At 41.2% G+C, this 19504-nt stretch overlaps 1 protein-coding gene across 1 annotated transcript in view; it reads right to left on the bottom strand.

Annotated features, from left to right (window-relative positions):
- Positions 1-19504, bottom strand: part of dync1li2 (dynein, cytoplasmic 1, light intermediate chain 2) — a 55311-nt gene that overhangs the window by 33711 nt on the left and 2096 nt on the right. Inside the window, exons 2-4 of the mRNA XM_055648816.1 lie at positions 19036-19109; positions 18370-18486; positions 6203-6433 (exon numbers count right to left, since the gene is read on the bottom strand). Of these exons, the coding sequence (XP_055504791.1) occupies positions 6203-6433; positions 18370-18486; positions 19036-19109 (422 nt within the window). The remainder of the gene's footprint in view (positions 1-6202; positions 6434-18369; positions 18487-19035; positions 19110-19504) is intronic.

The following is a 19504-nucleotide window of genomic DNA, read 5'->3' as shown; positions in this document are numbered from 1 at the left end:
CTGTCTATAGCTCTCATTCCCCTTTCCCCCCCGACTCAGTCTGAAAAAGGGTTTCAAACCGAAACATCACCTACACTGCCCTCCATAATGTTAGGAACAAAGACCCATCATTTATTTATTTGTTCAAGAAGGAACTGCAGATGCTGTAAAATCGAAGTGAGACAAAAATGCTGGAGAAACTCAGCGGATGAGGCAGCATCTATGGAGCGAAGGAAATAGGTAACGTTTCGGGAGGAAACCCTTCTTCAGACTTTATTTATTTGCCTCTGTACTCCATAATTTGAGATTTGTAATATACAAAATCACATGTGGTTAAAGTGCACATTGTCAGATTTCATTAAAGGATAACTCTATACATTTTGGTTTCACCATGTAGAAATTACAGCTGTGATTATACATACCCCCCCCCCCCCCCCCCCCCCCCCCAACCCCCCCCCATTTCAGGGCACCATAATGTTTGGGACATAATGTTTGGGACATATGGCTTCAAAGGTGTATGTATTTGCTCATGGGTGTTTAAATGCCTCCTTAATGCAGGTATAAGAGAGCTCTCAGCACCTAGTCTTTCCTCCAGTCTTTCCATCACCTTTGGAAACTTTTATTGCTGTTTATCAACATAAACCAAAGTTGTGCCAAATAAGCCAATACGAGATTGAGAAACAAGAATAAAACTGTTAGACATCTGCCTAACCTTAGGCTTACCAAAATCAACTGTTTGGAACATCATTAAGAAGAAAGAGAGCACTGGTGAGCTTACTAATCACAAAGGGATTACAGGTTGCCAAGAAGAGCATCTGCTCAAGTTCAAATAAATACCTCAAAACTCATTGGCCGGCAGTCCATTCTACAACAAGACAAATGATCCCAGACATTCTGCTAAAGCAACAAAGTAGTTTTTCAAAGCTAAAAAAATGGTAAATTCTTGAGTGGCCAAGTCAATCACCCCATCTGAACCCAATCGACCATGCCTTTTATAGGCTGAAGAGAAAACTGAAGGGGACCAGCCCCCAAAACAAGCATGAGCTAATAATGATGGCTTTAACACAGGCCTGGCAGAGCATCACCAGAGAAGACATCCAGCAACTGGTGATGTCCATGAATCACAGACTTCAAGCAGTCATTGCATACAAAGGATATGCAACAAAATACTAAACAGGACTACTTTCATTTACATGACATTGCTGTGTCCCAAATATTATGATGCCGTGAAATGGGGGGACATTGTATAAGCACTGCTGTAATTTCTACATGGTGAAACCAAAATGTATACAAATTATCTTTATTAAAATGTGGCAATGTGCACTTTAGCCACGAGTGATTTTTTTTCTATTACAAATCCCAAATTGTGGAGTATAGAGGCAAATAAATAAATGATGGGTCTTTGTCCCAAACATTATGGAGGGCACTGTGTTCCTTTTCTCCAGAGAAGGTGCCTGACCGGCTGAGTTAGTCAAGCTTTTTGTGATCCAGCTTCTGCAGTTCCTCCCTACACCTTAAATTTATAATTTTACCATTATGCAACTTGCCAACATGGATCAAATGATGCCCGTTCTTCACAGATCTAACTGCAGCTAACATATTTTTCCATGGATGCCCACACACCTCAACCAAGCACCTTTGCAAGAAAGAAGTGGCACTAGGTGGTTGGAGCGAATCCCTTACTCGGTTATAGTGGACAAACGGCAATAATGGACATCATTCCCACACTCCCACATGGTTCTTTATAATGGGGGGTTGCTGAATTTTCAAATTTCTATTTGGAAGAACAAAAACATCAGTGCCTGGAAATTATTCAAATTGAAGTGGATCTGACATCTTCACTCATGGCACCCCAGATAAACAATGAAGATCTTTTGTTGTTGAGCTCTGGAGATGACCTAGTGTCCAATTCAACAGGATCCATGCCATCCACTGAGGAGTGGAGGTCAGACGTGCCCGTTTTATGCAGAATATTAGATGGTTTACATTAGTTTGAGACAAATTATCCCAAATTATTTAAAAGATGCACAATCAATGAGTAAAGCACCAATGAGCCATGGCTGGATGCAGAAACAAATCTCACTTTACAGCCAGAAAACATCTTATCAGCTTGCCTTTACGTTGCCACAGTTCACTATTTCCACAGAATACGGACTGTGCAATATTATGTAACACAGGCACACTGCCCCGAGATCAGTAACGCTGCTTCACAAATAAGTCTTTTTATGATTGGTTTGATGCATTAAAATGAGTGAAACTATCACTGAAGAATTCAATTGTGCTCAAAATAGCTTTTTTGCAACATTTTTAACGCCTCCTAAATCTATAACACAGTACTAACCATTATATCACCACCAAACAGTCAAATCTCCTAGATCTTTGAGCAGTTTCTACTCCCTTCTTCATCGGAATATACTAGGCCACAAATAGTTTCCCCATTTATGGCATAGCATATGGAAGGATGGGACAAGATGAAACTAATAGGGAGGGCGGTAGCTCAGAGAACATCACTCAAAGTGAGTTACTAGATGCTATTAAGAGTATTGAAAGCCACATAGTTGCCCAAATGCATGTGAATAATTGGGAAATTGGTTGCAAATAATTGCAACCAATGGATACTTTGAGTATATGATCTCAATAGTTTCACTTAAATTTAACCTATGTGGGTGTTACTGCAGAAAAGGGAAAGGATGAAAAGCAGAGTTGGCAAGTTTTTCTAATGTTGTGAATATCCAATTCCCTTGGTTACTAAATGGCAGCAGATGTTTCAGTAAATGTGCAATATGAATACCCATAGTACCCTATAATTTGTTTTAAAACTAACATATGTGGGGAAAGTTGCCATATGGGACCATACCTGTGGCTAGGCTGCAATTCTGTTCAACAATACCTGCCCAGGAAAATCTTATTCTCTTAAATGAGAATGACCATTTCACAATTTCAAGGAACGCGGCTGAACATTCCATCTCTTTCCCTTGGTGGTACTAAAAATGGCAGCAGATGTTTCAGTAAATGTGCAATATGAATACCCATAGTACCCTATAATTTGTTTTAAAACTAACATATGTGGGGAAAGTTGCCATATGGGACCATACCTGTGGCTAGGCTGCAATTCTGTTCAACAATACCTGCCCAGGAAAATCTTATTCTCTTAAATGAGAATGACCATTTCACAATTTCAAGGAACGCGGCTGAACATTCCATCTCTTTAGCAACAGGACCGTAATACAGTAAGAATCTGTTGATTAGCCACAAAAATCACAGAAGGCCTACATTTAGCTGTCAAATCCACACAACTCAACGGACAAGTAATCCAGCTAATCCCAAATACACATCTGCTCCACATAGCCTCTGTTTCTTATTCAGATATTCAGTTCCTTACTGCATGCCATGATTGAATTTGGCTCCACCAACTCTGGAGTTTTATTCCAAACCCCAACCATCGACTGTGTAAAAATGCTCTTCCTTGGTTTGTGCTCAATTACCTTTATTTCACCCTTCCCCTTAGAGTTCTTGACTCCTCTAACATTGGAAACATTTTCTCACAATCTATAACGCATATCCTAGAAGTCTGCCTCTGTGATTACCAAGAAGCCAACCACAAATAGCAAGTCAAGAGAGATGAGAAAACAGTTTTATTATTTTTAGTTAATCTATGGTTGTTAGAATTCCCATCCTTATGTGAACTACAGTCTGTGTTTCATACCCGGTGGGGCTTAGCCTGTACTTTATAAGCAAATTCAACTTCATAATTTGCCCTTCATAATATGCCATCTGAATTCACCACCTCTGGATAGCTAGTTAAATACCATCAGGCGAACACCACCCTGACCACAATAAAGTTCCAACTCTACAAGCACAATGCTGTATCACACAGCAAACATGTAACATTGTGAATAAATCTATCTTTAAAACTATTAAATAAACCATACCATTTACACTGTAAACCTCCTATCTAAAAAGGTAGGCACTGTCAAACCAATCCCCCACTCTTCTGGGGCAGAGAAGGCAAGCAGGGGGAAATTGTTATTTTCTGATGCACATTGCCTTGGGTCATAAACAGATATACAGGTAACAGTCAAGATTGTTCTCAGCTGCCAGATTCCATACACACTCATGATTCACTCATTAAATCTCTTCTTGAGTAGCATACGAACAAAGGAAATCTTGCAGTCCACAAAATATGTATTTTCATCTTTTCCAATGCTCTACAGAATTGGACTCACCTCCCCCGGTAGATCATTCCTGGCACCCAACTTAAAAAACGTAATCTAAAATTCCATAAAACTTCCATATCCCACCTTAATCGTGTACCCTCTAGTCTTTGACATTTCCACCCTCTTGAAAAAGACTGACTGCCCACCTATCTATGCTTCGAACAATTTTATATACTTCTGTCAGTCGCCCCTCAGCCTCTGATGCTCAAGAGAAAACAAGGTATCTGATCTCCTGGTTGCCCAACACCTTAATCCCCCCCCTCCCATTCCCACACTGACCTTTCTGGCCAGGACCTCCTCCAATGTCAGTGTGAGGCCCAACACAAATTGGAGGAACAGCGCCTCATATTTCGCTTGGGTAGCTTACATCCCAGCGGTATGAACGTTGACTTCTCTAACTTCAAGTAATCCTTGCTTTCCTTCTCTCTCCATCCCCACCCTCTTCCCAGTTCTCGGACCAGTCTTTCTGTCCCTGAATACATTTTCTATTTACTTTGTTGTTACTTTCTCCCAACCAACAATGATCTATTCTACATTTTCCCTGATCTCCATTCCCTTTTTCCCGTTTACACACCATACTTTTTGTTATCTATACACTTCCTTATCTATGTACCGCCCATTCCCCTTACAACAATCTGAAGAAGGGTCTCGTCCCGAAACGTTACCCATTCCTTTTCTCCTGAGATGCTGCCTGTCCCGCTGAGTTACTCCAGCATTGTGTCTAGCATCAGTGAACATCTGACCTATCCTGTGATGCAGCAACCAGAATTGCAACAATACTCATTTTGTTGCCTAAACAAAGTTGGACTTTATAATCAAAATCCAACAAACCCAGATGTACAAAATAATCAAACGGTAGCTAAATCACCAATATCAGAGTCTGAAGAGCACTGTAAGCAGTAGATGCGCAGTGCATCATACTATGTTAAAAAAACGACACAAAGTGCCGTAGTAACTCAGTAGGTCAGGCAGCATCACCAACAGCACCTCACATTTTGCATGGGCAGCTTACAACCTAGCATTACGAATATTGATTTCTCTAATTGCACAGTGGAACAGCAGTAGAGTTGCTACCTTACAGCGCTTGAGACCCGATTTCGATCCCGACTTCGGGTGCTGTCGATGCAGTTTGTACGTTCTCCCAGTGACCGCGTGGGTTTTCTCCGATATCTTCGGTTTATCCCACACTCCAAAGACTAAGGTTTGTAGATTAATTGGCTTGTTATAAGTGTAAAATTGCCCTTAGTGTGTGTAGGATAGTATTAATGTGAGGGGATCGCTGGTCGGCATAGACTTGGTGGACCAAAGGGCCTATTTCCGTGCTGTATCTCTAAACTAAACTAACCTTTGCATCCACCCCCTCTCTCTCTCTCTCTCTCTGTCCCTCCCCCACGTTGTACTAGATTCACCGTCGTCCTATTGAGTTTCACTACCTGTCTAACTCGTTAATACCTACCCCACAACCAACAATTGACTATTGTAGGCTCCACCTTTACTTGATCATTGTTGCTTCATGCATATCTTTCATTCATTTGTTCTATTTACCTTCTATATCTCTTGTTTCCCTTTCCACTGACTCTCAACCTGAAGGGTCTCGACCCGAAACGTCACCTATTCCTTTCCTTCAGAGATGCTCCCCGACCCGCTGAGCTATTCTAGCTTTTTTTTGTCTCTCACCGGAGAATTTGGATTGCTGACGTTTTGGATCAGGGCCCTTCTTCAGCACCGAAACGATGCCTGTCCATGTACTCAGGAGATGCTGCCTGGCCCAGCGCTGTGACTATTTTTGTAAACCAGCATCTGCAGTTTCTTGCATCTACATTTCGGTAGAACTATTCTAACATCAGCACCATTTGCACTATACCTGCTGACCAAACTCATGACGCCTTATAAGAACAGTCTGGCACTATCATTCTATCCGCTGTATTCTATACATTCCAAAGATGGAGCAGAAACTATGTACAGCATTACTCCTTCTACATTTATGACTCTGATCCCATACTCACATCTCTGTTCCATTATCCTCATTTCTTCAGGTGGGATCTTCAGCTTGTCGACATGCTCACGCAAAACGCTCGCCCATTTCTGTAATGAATCCATGATAGTCCAAGGTCTGGCCATGTCTGCCACAAAGACAGCCAGAGTGTTCTTTAAGTTATCCCCAGACACTGCAAACTTGAGGAGGCCCTTATGGTACAGCTCGCCATCCAGAATCCATACATTACAGCGCGTGTGATCTGTGGAGAGAGAAATAGCTGGAATTAGTCACGGATTCTTTTGGATTAATCTAGTGAATAGAGCGGATTGTTATTGCAGAAATAGATAGACAACGGTACAATGCTCTGTCTTTCTTCTTCTACGAGTCTACGACTTACTTCCCAGTGAACACACAGGTTGAAAAACTTAAATTGGTATTCTTTGACAGTTATGGGGCAGATAAATTAACATTAACAAGATCATGTCAAAGCTACCTGGCCACTCCCAAAAACATAATTAATACAAAAGCAAGCCTGGTCACCAAAAAAATTGTATTAAGTAGAATTTATGCTAGTCCTGTTTAATTTGTTAAGGGGTGTACAAGTGTTCTTCAATTTTATTCATATGAATGTTTGTCTTGTACTGATGTGGGTCTGATTTACCTTGACTTCTAGTACAAGGATTATGCTTGTTGACTTACATGCATGGCAAATTTCAATAATGATAAAGAACATCCACCAATTTGATGCTTCATAGTCTCCGGCAGCAAAGTCAGGCTTTTCAGCCCTAGAATACCCCAGACACCTTGTTGAGATGTGTACTGCACCAGCGATCAATAGGGAGCTGCTACAAATATCCTGTGCTGCCCTTTGGCAAATTCTCTGACACACCAAGCAGGTAAATTCCACATAGCACAAACTGTGCCCAAGTCCATTTCTATTGCACAGCTGTTACACTGTGTATTTAGCCTGAACAGAAGAGAATACAATCACTCGCCTGCCAAGCCCAATACTGTAACAACTATTAGATCTCATAACATTCATATCTATGGAAATTTTCTCCTGTGTTTGTTTAATAGCTTAATATCTAACTCCTGGAAATTCCAGGGCATCCAACAATGGTGGGAAAATATATTTTAAGGGGAAAAAAGGCCTATTTCTAATAATGTCCAAGAACAAACAGCCAAAGAAACACTGCTTTTAGACTAGTGTGTAGTATGCTCTGGGTGCTGAAGAGAGAGTACATAAACATATTCATTGTTCAAATTTCATCACAAATTGTGGGTTACACCTCCAATAAGGTTACTGACAGGCAAAGAAGAAGTAAAAGTAAATGGTTGGACATGGGAGTTGCCAAAATCTTACTAATGGAATCCGGAATGTTAGAGAAAAGTTGCTGAGTTGCAGAAAATAAACTTAATACGCTGCAGAGATCCACAAATTGATTAATATAATTGACACAGTAAGCATAAATTACAATTTTCTGAATTAAATCAGCAAGAGAAATGCAAAATAAGGATCCGCCCAGGCTCAAGGTTGTAAACTAACAGATGGAACCCGTGTCATCTGGAGTATTGCTTCACACGTCTGAAGAATTTGACACAAGTTAGAGCAGAAAGCGAGAGGCAATATGATAATTTGCAGCCCAATGTCGAAACAAGCAACTCCAGACGCTGGTTTACAAAGTACTAGAGTAACTCTGTGGGTCAGGTAGCATCTCTGAGGAACATTTTGGGTCAGGATCCTTATTTAGACGAATTGACCTGAAGGAGAGGCTGAATCAATCTGAAGAAGGGCCTCGACCCAAAACATCACCTATCCATATTCTCCAGAGATGCTAGCTGACTGGCTGAGTTACTCCAGCACTTTATCGTTGTACTATTATTGTTTGTTTCTTATATACTAAACTTTTTTTGCTGTTTATTACAATGCTTACAAAGTACTATGTTTGCATGTCCGGTTTGTTGCTGCAAGGCTAAGAATTTCATTGTTCTGCTTCTGGATAAAATGTCAATAGACAATAGACAATAGGTGCAGGAGTAGGCTATTCAGCCCTTCGAGCCAGCACCGCCATTCAATGTGATCATGGCTGATCATCTCCCAATCAGTACCCCGTTCCTGCATTCTCCCCATATCCCCGGACTCCGCTATTTTTAAAGAGCCCCGTCTAGCTCTCTCTTGAAAGCATCCAGAGAACCTGCCTCCACCGCCCTCTGAGGCAAAGAATTTCACACATAAAATGCTGTTGACTTTAATTTGCAGCCTGAGCCTGGGCAGAAAGCATCAGCTGACTATTCACCAGAGGGCAAGATACTTGAACCAGGAATCATTTTCTACTGAAGGGGCTGTCACACATTCAAGATAACCATTCTCACTCACAGTTCTAATCGCACATCACTGTTTAAAAAGGGTCCAAGATAGAACAAGTCTCATGCCCAAGACAATTAGTTTCAAGCTTACAACATGACTGGCTCAAAAATAACCAATTACTCGCTTGATTTCTAGTGGCGGAAATGTCATCAGCCATCCTGGAATTCACCCACTTCCCACCTCTTTCCTTGCCTTTCGAATACTCAAAAACTCCCAAGACTGTTTTTGTGCCATCTGCCTGAATAATATGAAACACCTTGGGATGCTTTTGAACTATGCTGACAGCTTAAGCTGCTGTCTAGACAGCATCTCTAGGCAGCCACTATAAAACAATGTCACAGCAAGGTGAAGGATTCCAAATATAAAAAGATCAAGACTTTAGATTAAAATAGATTTGGTGCTATGCATTGACAGCTACTAGCATCAGGCATTAGGATGCTAGATATGATCTGATTTAGCAGCCCTGGCAGTGCAAGGTTTGCCTGCACCCACTAACCGCATAGGTTTTAGGACATTGACTACACTTTTTATGAATAGATGACATCTCCCAAATATTTGCTGAAATCCTGAAAATCATAACGTACATAGAAGAGCCAAATGAGGACGTCTAGCATCTCACACGAGTTCCCATGTACTGCCAAACAACCTCAAGGGTCTCAGTCCCATCATGATTACTGCTTCCCTACTTGTCATGAACGACAGTTATAGTCCCCTCCATCCAAGGAGGTTTTGACAACATCCCATAATATCTTCCTCTGCACCAGCACCTCATCCACACAACTATCTAGCCTATTCTATTCCTGCTTCTGTGGCACATAGAGAATCCAGAAATTTCTAACTGCCAATATTCACTCTACAAGGCATTATCCCTTTTCCTACCCACATCATTGATACCGATTCCCCTGGAGAATGTTCTACAGCTGCTACATTCTAGACCCTGATATCAGGGAGACAACACCATCCTGGAGTCCCGTTTGCCTCCACAGAATCCCGTCTGTCCTTGTATTGAATCTTCTATCGCTATAGCAGAGCTGCCAAGTTTTGTCAGAGCATTTCAGTATTCTAGTACCTGAAAATCAGTATTTTGCTGAGGATATCAATATTTTTACGCGGTGCCATTTTGCTGAAAATGTTATTTTTTATGTGCGCTCATACGCATGTAAGAGTACAAGAATGCATAACTTTGCTACCAATTGACATGTCTTCTACGCACCTTACTTGACAGTGCATTCATTGCCATCCCTTTGTATACTGCTGTTTGAACATCTGCCTCCTGCTTTTAGCACCAGATGATGATGTAGAAGCCATTTTGGAAGCCTCCCTCTCCCACCCTCGTTCCCTCTTTCTCCCTCCTTCTCCCCTTCCTCTCTCCCTCCCTCTCTTATTCCCTCCCTCCCCATCCTCTCCCTCACTCCACCCCTCCCTCTCTCCTTCCCTCCACCCCTCCCTCTCACCACCTTGAGCCCACCCACCATTCTGTGAAAGCAAGGCAAATCCCAATGTAACTGCAATCCCAATGGTAACCTTGCACCACTAGGCTTATCCAGAATTCTACCACTGCCTGAAAAATAATCAAAGGCTCAACTTCCACTGAGAAAGAGAATTCCAAAAACTCATTGTTATACGGGAATTTTCCTGAACAGTTGTGAGCCATAGCGCTGTGGCCATAGTGCTATGTTTAAAGCCCATACCGCTCCAGCCGGTATCGCTATATTTAGAACCACAGCGCTGGGTTTAAATTCCCACGCGTTAAACTGACAGCACTCTGTTTAAACCTGGAGCGGGACAGGCAGCGACTATGAAGAGAAGGAATGGGTGACGTTTCTGGTCGACACCCTTCTTCAGACTGCACTGAACTCCGTATTTAAAATCCATAATTAACACAAAATCATACATCATTAGTCTTATCGCATTTCCGTACAAAATATGGAAAATCCGTACTACTTGGCAGCTCTGCTATAGCCTTATCTGATGCCACCCTATGCCGCTGTGCCCCAGACAAATAAACTCTGGACCTTAGACTCTGAAGTCACCCAGCCTACATCAGGAACCAACAGGCAGTCAAATGAAAGCTTGCACAAGAAACAGATATAAAATCTATGTCCTTCATCAGTGCTTTACACCAAATACCAAAAGCCGGATAATTGTCTAGGTGTCAAATGTTTCAGACCTCCCATTTGTAAGGTATCTGCCCATTACTTGACCCTCATCAAGCATGTACAAAAGGACTGAAGAAAGGTCCCGAATCAAAACATCACATCCGTTTCTTCCAGAAATGCTGCCTGACCCAGTTACTTCGGCATTTTGTGCTTCACTCAAAATTCCAGCAGCTGCAGTTCCTTGCATCTCTAAGCAAGGACAAAAGTTGGACCCAGGAATCAAAACAGTAGTCACAGGTCGTCGCTGAATGACGGCACGGTAATAACACATAACAGACGGAGACCAAAGTTTGACTGAAATAGGTAATTAAATTTAAAACATTATTCATGACCTTATTCCGTATCATAAAGGATAAACACAATGTAACATTTATATCAAATTTCAAAATGATGGCAACAGGAATATTATTTAATTAGCAAGCAATGTTTCCTTGAATGATGCAAATCAGCATGAAATACCCAACGTAAACAGAAAATAAATAGTTCAGTGCCTCATCACAATAGATCCACTGCTCCTGTTCCCCTCTGGTTACGCAGCATGCAGGGAATACCACTGGTCTTTCATTGCTGCATTTACAAAGCATTTTGCCAGATACATATCACTTCTTGCTAAACTGAAATCTTTTCTCATTACATTAACTTGGACACAAACAACTGCAGGTGGGCCCATACGGAACATTATAGATTTTAATCAAGATATAGAAAGTCTGTTTGATGCCGCTGTACTACAAACACCCTGGCGTACCACAAAATTAAGCCAAAATTATATTATAATCGTTAGAGCTAATGAAGGAATCTAGTTGAAATCGAAGTAGCATATAATGATTCATTTCGAAAAACACATAATGTGACGCCATTGTCTGATTCAGAGACCAGACATTGCCAAGAGAGTGCTCTCAAATCCTTGGTGTACAAACGATTATTTCATCAGATTGTTTAACTCTGTTTACAAACAAGCTTATTCAGATTTGGATTAAGTTATCATTACACACTAGGGGTGCAATGAACTTCCTTGTCACAAAGTTCACAGTGTACATACAACAATACAATGATGAGAACAAAACAGCAAAATGGTACGGCAAAAAATTACTAGACTACACTAATGGAATAAGGGTGCCAAAAGTTACGGGGAGAAGGCAGGAGAATGGGGTTGCGAGGGAGAAATAGAACAGCCATGATTCAATGGCAGAGCGGAATCGATGGTCTTAATGGCCTAATTCTGCTCCTGTCTTGTGATCATAACCAAATGAGGTAAAGTTAAGAGTATATGGCAGCACCTCAGGGAAGGAGAGTGAAAAAGGTGATTTGGTTCAGGAGTCTGGTAGCAATGGGGAAGAAGCTGCTCTTAAGTCAGGACATCCAGCTTTTCAATCTTTCTGAACCTTCTCCAAGAAGAGAGAAAAGTGAATTGCCAGCGTGGCAGGCATCCTTGATAACATCGGCCTTCCTGATGTAACAGACCGTATAGATGTACTGCATGAAGTGATGAGCCCAAGATGGACTCGGTTTATTTGTTAGGTTCCTCATTAAAGACCATTCGAGCACAAGTCAACATATTACATAATTACAAAAGAGGTGAAGACGAGGTATCAACAATAAAACAGGGCTTCCTCTTTATTGCGCCTTAATGTGATATAGGGAGCAAAGTGACAAACTACTTTGGCACCAATTTAAACCAAGGCTGAAGACTGATGCTGTTTTGGCTGCCATTCTTGCCCTAACTGCTGTATTTACAATGCAAGTGGGAAACCCTCCATATTATTGGGTCACTATTACCGAATACATTGAGTAGTCAATGCATAGCCAAACCCTTTAAAACACAGTGGGGAAATTCAAGGTGAAGTGTTGAATGCCTCTGAGAATTGGCAAATAGCTCCAAGGTATGTTCAAAATCTAAAAGGTTTGATAGGAAGATAGTCTGCTTGTTATCTAGAATGAGAATCTATGGGATAGGGGAAGACGGAAAATCTAAATCTAGCAATAGACTAAAGTTGAATCATTAGGCATTCCAGCATGAAGCAATTTTAGCAAAAAAACAATCACCCTTGTTGGGTACGGTGGTAAGGCATGCTACATGGGGAATGAAACACATCAGGAATCTAAAAGCTTGCAATAGAATGAAGCCATTTATATTAAATAAAAATAGAAGAGAAACTACAAGCATTTGTAAAACCAAAGACCAAAAACCAGCACTGGAGAAATAATAATTAAAAGAACAGTTTCAGACACCAAGGTTCATGGCCAGAGCCTATTATTTATGGCCAGTCTATTATTTATTACATTATTTATTATTGTAGTTTATTAAACAGCAACCTATCTTTAATGCTGTTAAATGTATCTCACTTCACAATCATCCTGCATTAGGATGGATACTGTTAAGCTGGAAAGAGTGCAGAGAAGATTTACAAGTTTACTGCCATGACTTGAGAGGCTGAACTATAGGGATAGGTTGGGCAATCTTCGACTTTATTCTTTGGAGCACAGGAGGATATGGGGCGATCTTGTAGAGGTGCATAATATCATGAGGGAATAGATAGGGTGAATGCACAGTATTTTACCCAGAGTGGGGGAAATCAAGAACCAAATGACCGTTTAAGGTGAGAGGGGCAAAAATTAACAGGAAACTGAGATGTAACCTTTTCAGACGGAGGGTAGTGGGTATATAGATCGAGCTGCCAGAAGAGGTGGGTGAGGCAAGTACATTACCAACATTTAAAAGACATTTGGACAGGTAGATGGATGGGAAAGATTAAGAGGGATGTGGGCCAACCTAGGCAGGTAGGACTAGAGTAGATTGGGCATCTCAGTCAGCATGAGTAAACTGGGCTGAAAGGCTCGTTTCCATGCTGTATGACTATGACTACGAGATAATATCAGCAAAGAGATTGATTAAAAACTTAACAGATTGGTTGATCACAGGGTGAACCAAAGCAACAGAAGGCATAACACCTCAATTGTTACATTCTCGCAGCTTCACTAAGCACAGGTAATGAAGTGGGAAGTTAGCTTATTTTACTAAGATTCAAGGAGGCCTCGTTAATTGGAAAGTTGTTTCAGTTACAAGCAGATGCCAATGACCCACTTTATGTAATTTCCAATGGAATCTAAGGCCTCAATGGCAAGCAGAGTTTGTTGTCACTGAGATAACTTGAACCAAAGTTTAAGACAGAAAAAGCTGTAAATGAAGAGAATCATGAGATGCACTGTGGAATAAGGTCCTTGAGTGAACTGACAGGCAAGCAATTCCGCAATCCTTGCGACTGAGGAATACCAATAACGATGCTGCTAGACACCTGGAAAATTGAGGTGATACTGTGGCAGCCAACGGTATTGTTACCACAGAATGATGGACGTGTGCTCGCTTTGGATTGGATTCTCATTGTGGTATCTTCTTACTGGAGAACAGGAAGAATAGGAGGGGAATGCATCTTAGAAACAAGATTTACTCCCTTATTGAACCCTGGGCAACAATGACCAGGGATTGTAGGACCAACACTCGCAAGGAGACTCTGAGAGTGGGACTCCTAATCAGAAGCAACCTCAGACTAAACAACATCTGATAGATAGCTTGTATTTTCTCTTCTATTCTCACTCAATATAACCATGCTCATTCTGTTGCAAGCCATACCGAACAAGGGTGATTGTTTTTGCTAAAATAGCATTGTGCTGGAATGCAAAATGATTCAACTTTAGCACTTGGCTAGTTTGTGATTTTCTGTCTTCCCCATCCCACAAATTCTCATTCTTTTTTTTGGGCTCATCGGTAGCTTTGCGTTACATACTGTACGCAATTTGTCTGAAACCACAAAATATTTCACACTCAATGTTTGAAATGGAGACATGGATGCAATAGTTTGAAGATCAAGACTTCAAACCAGACAGAAAACCCTGGTCTACCACAGCAGCAGTAATCTCTGAAATCCTATGGGTGTCTGGGAAAATGACTAAACAAATTGTCAATGGACTGGAAAAATAATAATAAATAATAATAATAATTTTATTTATAGAGCACTTTAAAAACAAACATAGCTGCAACAAAGTGCTGTACATCACTAATCATTGACAAAAAAGTTAATACACACCAAAAATAACAATCAAAAGAAATAGTAGGAAAAGACATGTAAAACAAAGAAACATCAAAAACACCACAAACAGAAGCAAAGCCTCAGGCATGGTCAAAAGCCAGGGAGTACAAATGTGTTTTAACACTGGATTTGAAGATGGACAGAGAGGGGGCCTGTCTGATGTGCAACGGCAGGGTTTCCAGAGTGGCAGAGCAGCAACAGAGAAGGCTCTATCCCCTCTGAGCCTCCGACTAGACCTCGGTACCTCCAGGAGCAGCTCAGAGAGGTAGGCGGGGCGAGCCCATTCAGAGATTTAAAAACAAATAAGAGTATCTTAAAATGAACTCGAAAGTGCACCGGGAGCCAGTGGAGGGAGGCCAGAATTGGCGATATGTGCTCCCTCTTTCGAGACCCTGTTAAAAGGCGAGCAGCAGCATTCTGAACCAACTGGAGACGAGCCAGTGAAGAACGAGCAACACCAAAATAGAGCGCGTTACAGTAATCCAGCCTAGATGTAATAAAGGCATGGATTACTGTCTCAAAATGCTGCCGCTCGAGAATGGGCTTCACCTTCGCCAGCTTCCTTAGGTGAAAGAAGCTGGACTTAACCACCGCGCATATTTGGCGATCTAATTTAAAGTCACTGTCCATCCTAAAACCCAGGTTCACAACTGTTGGCTTCACGTACCTTGACAATGGACCTAAATCAACAAATGGAGGTTCACGGCAGCCATTGGGATCAAATAAAATCACCTCTGTCTTCTTTTCATTAAATCCAAGAAAGTTTAGGGCCAACCAGGACTTAATGTCATCAAGACAAGACAGAAGCGATTTTACAGAAAAGGCGTCTTCCCCCCTCAGCAGCAAATAAAGCTAAGATATCAATGATAGAGCCACAAAATTCACCAAAAGGATAAAGAGTCAACCAATGTCAGTGTCCTCTTCCAAGTCAACATTCCCTGCACCAAGGTTTTGTTTCACAGACACACCATTTGCATGCCCGACACAGGCTCCAGAAACACACGCTGCCCCACACTCTGTCATGGGATGAGATTACAAAACAAACAGGAGGAAACTCAAGGAAGGCAGATTATAGTCACTAACAGGAAACCAGCTCCAAGAATCAAAAAAAAAAAAAAGAGGGACCAGCATGCATAAGTGAAAAAAAATTGTCTCCGAGGCAAGAAACAACAATATTGCTTTTCATGCAAAACATTATCCTCGTCAAATGGTCATCGGGGGACCAGTAAACAAGGCCAGGATTCAGTAAATGCTCAGACCAGACTCTCTATATGAACTGCAAAACATAAATCATAATTCATAATGTCCTCTACAAATGTAGTACATCTGCAGTACACTTTTCACACCATAAAACTGAAATTTTCAGGATGGGATGGGGTGGGTCAATAAACAGATTTAGGCAGAGATTTCCAGAGTCTAATTGCTGAAGTTCAAGAAATGTTGGAATAAGCAAGAGAGCAAACTGGAGAAGTAGTGGATCACAGAAATGTGAGAGATTGGGAGGGTTAAAGGGCCTGTCCCACTTGGGCTTCATTTGCACGTAATTTACGCAACATCATTTACGCGTCACGACGCACGACGCGCCCCAGGATTTTGGGATGTACAAAATCTTTGCGCTCCATCCGCGTGATGCCCAAATGACATCCAAGTGGGACAGGCCCTTAAGGCTGCAGAGAGGCATTTGAAAACAATTTAAACTTGTGCATAAAATCAATGGTCTTTCCTCTTCCAGTTACGGCCTATTCATTCACACCATCCTCCAACCAGTACGACACCCTGCTCCCCACCACAATCAACCTCCACCATCATGTCAGACAGTGCATTCCAGATCAATTATTCCTCAGCAACGTGCATTGGTCTGTAATTTCTAGTTACCTAAACATCTCTTATTACTAATGATTTCCTCACATGAACAAAAATTTAAGATTTTGCCCAGATTCTAATTTTCTCCTTAATCTGCTCCAAAAACCAACCTGACTAAATCATCTAGACCCGGAAAACCCTGTTCCTTCGAGGTCCTGACTTCAATTATAAAAAGCTGTTTCTGCCATGGAATACAATACTCCAGTTGAAGCTAAACAGTGTTTAATTGTATGTACCAAAACAAAACCACGAAATTCTGACTTGCAGCAGCATAACAGATACGTAAATATAGGACTCCGTAAACACCACAATAAACAACAAAAAGTTCAATATTATAAAGAACAAAAAATAGCAGGGCAAAGACAAAAACAGTGCCCCAAGTATATGGAGTTCGGAGCTTATTTGGGTGTTGTCATGTTTAATAGCATAATGGTTGTCAGGAAATAATTTTAGAATTAAAAAATTGAAACATAATCTGCAGACATTAACTGGCTCAGAAACATATGACTTGAGAAAGTACACAAGAACTGTCATCTCCCAATAGCCAGGTTAAGGTGAAGCAATTCAAGCAAAGCCAACCCATCAATTAACAAATCAAATCGTTGCCAAGAATGAAAGGCCATATAAAGAGCAGTCCTTCAAGTTAATGCACACTGCAATGTCTTGTTTTTAAACTTTCTTCATAAGTATAACAAATAAGAGCATTAGCCCGAAGCTTAAAGTTATTCAATTAGTCCAGAACCACAAGCAGCAGCCTGTTGTTCAGATCAAATAACCCGAACAGGAATCAGGACATGCAAAGTCCAATTCTCTCCAGTTCAATACGTGGAGTTTACAACACGAAGCTGCAAAAGGAACATTTCCTCATCAAAAATTTCAAAGGCAAGGATATTACCCAAACTGAAGTCAACTAACATATGTCTGACTAGGAATTGAACCATGCACCGATTAATCCACGTGGTTTCATGCAGCAACAAGGATGGTGTGGGACTGGAGGGCTCAAGCACTGAGAGACCAGATAAAATGGGATTGTTTCCCTGGTGCAAAATTTACGAGTTTTGGTCGGTCTTTTTCCCAGGGGATGGGAGTCTAAAACAAGGAGGGTGCAATTACAATATTTGAAAGACATTTGAACAAGTTCATGGATAGGAAAGGTTCAGAGCCAAATGGGACTGGCTCGGGTAAGCATCTTCATTGGCATGACTCAACCAAATCGTCACCTATCTACACTCTCCAGAAATGTTGCTTACCTATTGATTTACTCCTAGCAGTTTGTGTCTTTTTTGGCATGAATGAGTTGGGCCAAAGGTTTCCACTGGGAAACAAACAAGGCCTTGGTTTATTCTCACCGCCAAAGACAACACATTCTAATTCATACCAGAGAAACAAGGAACTGCAGATGCTGGTTTACACTACATCTCCCAAAACGTCAGTCACCCTTTTTCTTTGATGAAACGTCGCTGATGATGACTCAGGATGTTTCAGGAAGCCCTTGGGCTCATTCCAACTGCTCTGCTTTGCTCAGCAATTCATCAGAGATTTACTAAGCCTGGGAAAGAGTTGGCTGCAATCATTTTTAGCGTAGTTTATTAACAAACAACTTGCAATAATTTACGAGACTAGGGTCTTCCTCCCTACCTTCACTGATTTAAAATATTCAAAAACACAAAGAACATGCAGAGAGTACACCACACATGATTTTCACTGATGACTCACTGACCATCTCGGTCTTCGTCGTGTATGTTCAGGTATAAATATTCCAGGCCCCTCCCTTTCTTGTTGTGCTCTGCACCTTGGAGCTTGGCCATGAGTGTTGTCTTGCCTGATCCATCCTCACCTGGAGGTTCAGCAATGAGTCAATATTAGTAATAATGGCATTAATTAGATGAAGTAATATTTAGGAACAAAATGCAAAAAACAATTGGTCCAGGTAAATATCCCTCCCAAAAGAAGGCAATGATGTAAAACACAAAGTGCTGGAGTAACTCAGCAGGTCAGGCAGCATCTCTGGAGGACATGGATGGGTGACGTTTTGGGTGGGGACTCATCAGGCTCTGATCGATGTCCCGAAAATTGACTCATTTTATCCATGTCCTCTGGAGATGCTGCCTGACCTGCTGAGTTACTCCAGCATTGTGTTTTACGATTCCAAAATCAGCAGTTCCTAGGGTCTTCAATATATATACTGAATTTTTAAATATTACTTTAAACATTTCAATTTCAATTATAAATAGATTTCGTTAGATGAGATTAAACTTTTATCATTTTATAGCATTCAACAATATTGCAACATAAATTACACTGAAATGTAACACGCTGCTTGCATTACTCTTTGTAAGTACTGTCTGATTTTAGGAGAAATATATGCGGTGAGCTCCAGCCTTACCAAGCACAAGAATATTTTTCCCTGTGGGCAGTTTTGACCGAGACCGGGTGGAGACTTCACTGAGGATAGAGGTCCTGAAAGAAAAACACTTGCATTTTATATCGTACTTTTCCAGTCATTTCACAGGCAATGGCAGCATTTTCTTTCCCAACCGCTTGTTAATGAAAGCAGAAATTGCTGGAAATACTCCATAGTCAGATATTGTCTTTCTGCCAAAACATGTAGCAGTTTAGAGTTATATAGCTCAGAAATAAACCCTTCGGGCCCAACTCTTCCATGCTGATCAAAATGTCCCATCTAAGCAGTCCCATTTGCCTTCATTCGGCCCATATCCATTTAAACCTTTCCTATCCATGTATCTGTCCAAATGTCTTGTAAATGTTATTGTACCAGCCTCAACTACTTCCTCTGGCAACTTGTTCCATATACCCACCACCCTCTGTGTGAAAAAGTTGCCCTTCAGCTTCCT

The sequence above is a fragment of the Leucoraja erinacea genome, chromosome 17, assembly GCF_028641065.1.
Source record: "Leucoraja erinacea ecotype New England chromosome 17, Leri_hhj_1, whole genome shotgun sequence".
NCBI lineage: Eukaryota > Metazoa > Chordata > Chondrichthyes > Rajiformes > Rajidae > Leucoraja > Leucoraja erinaceus.
This window is presented reverse-complemented; position numbering and strand designations above follow the sequence as displayed.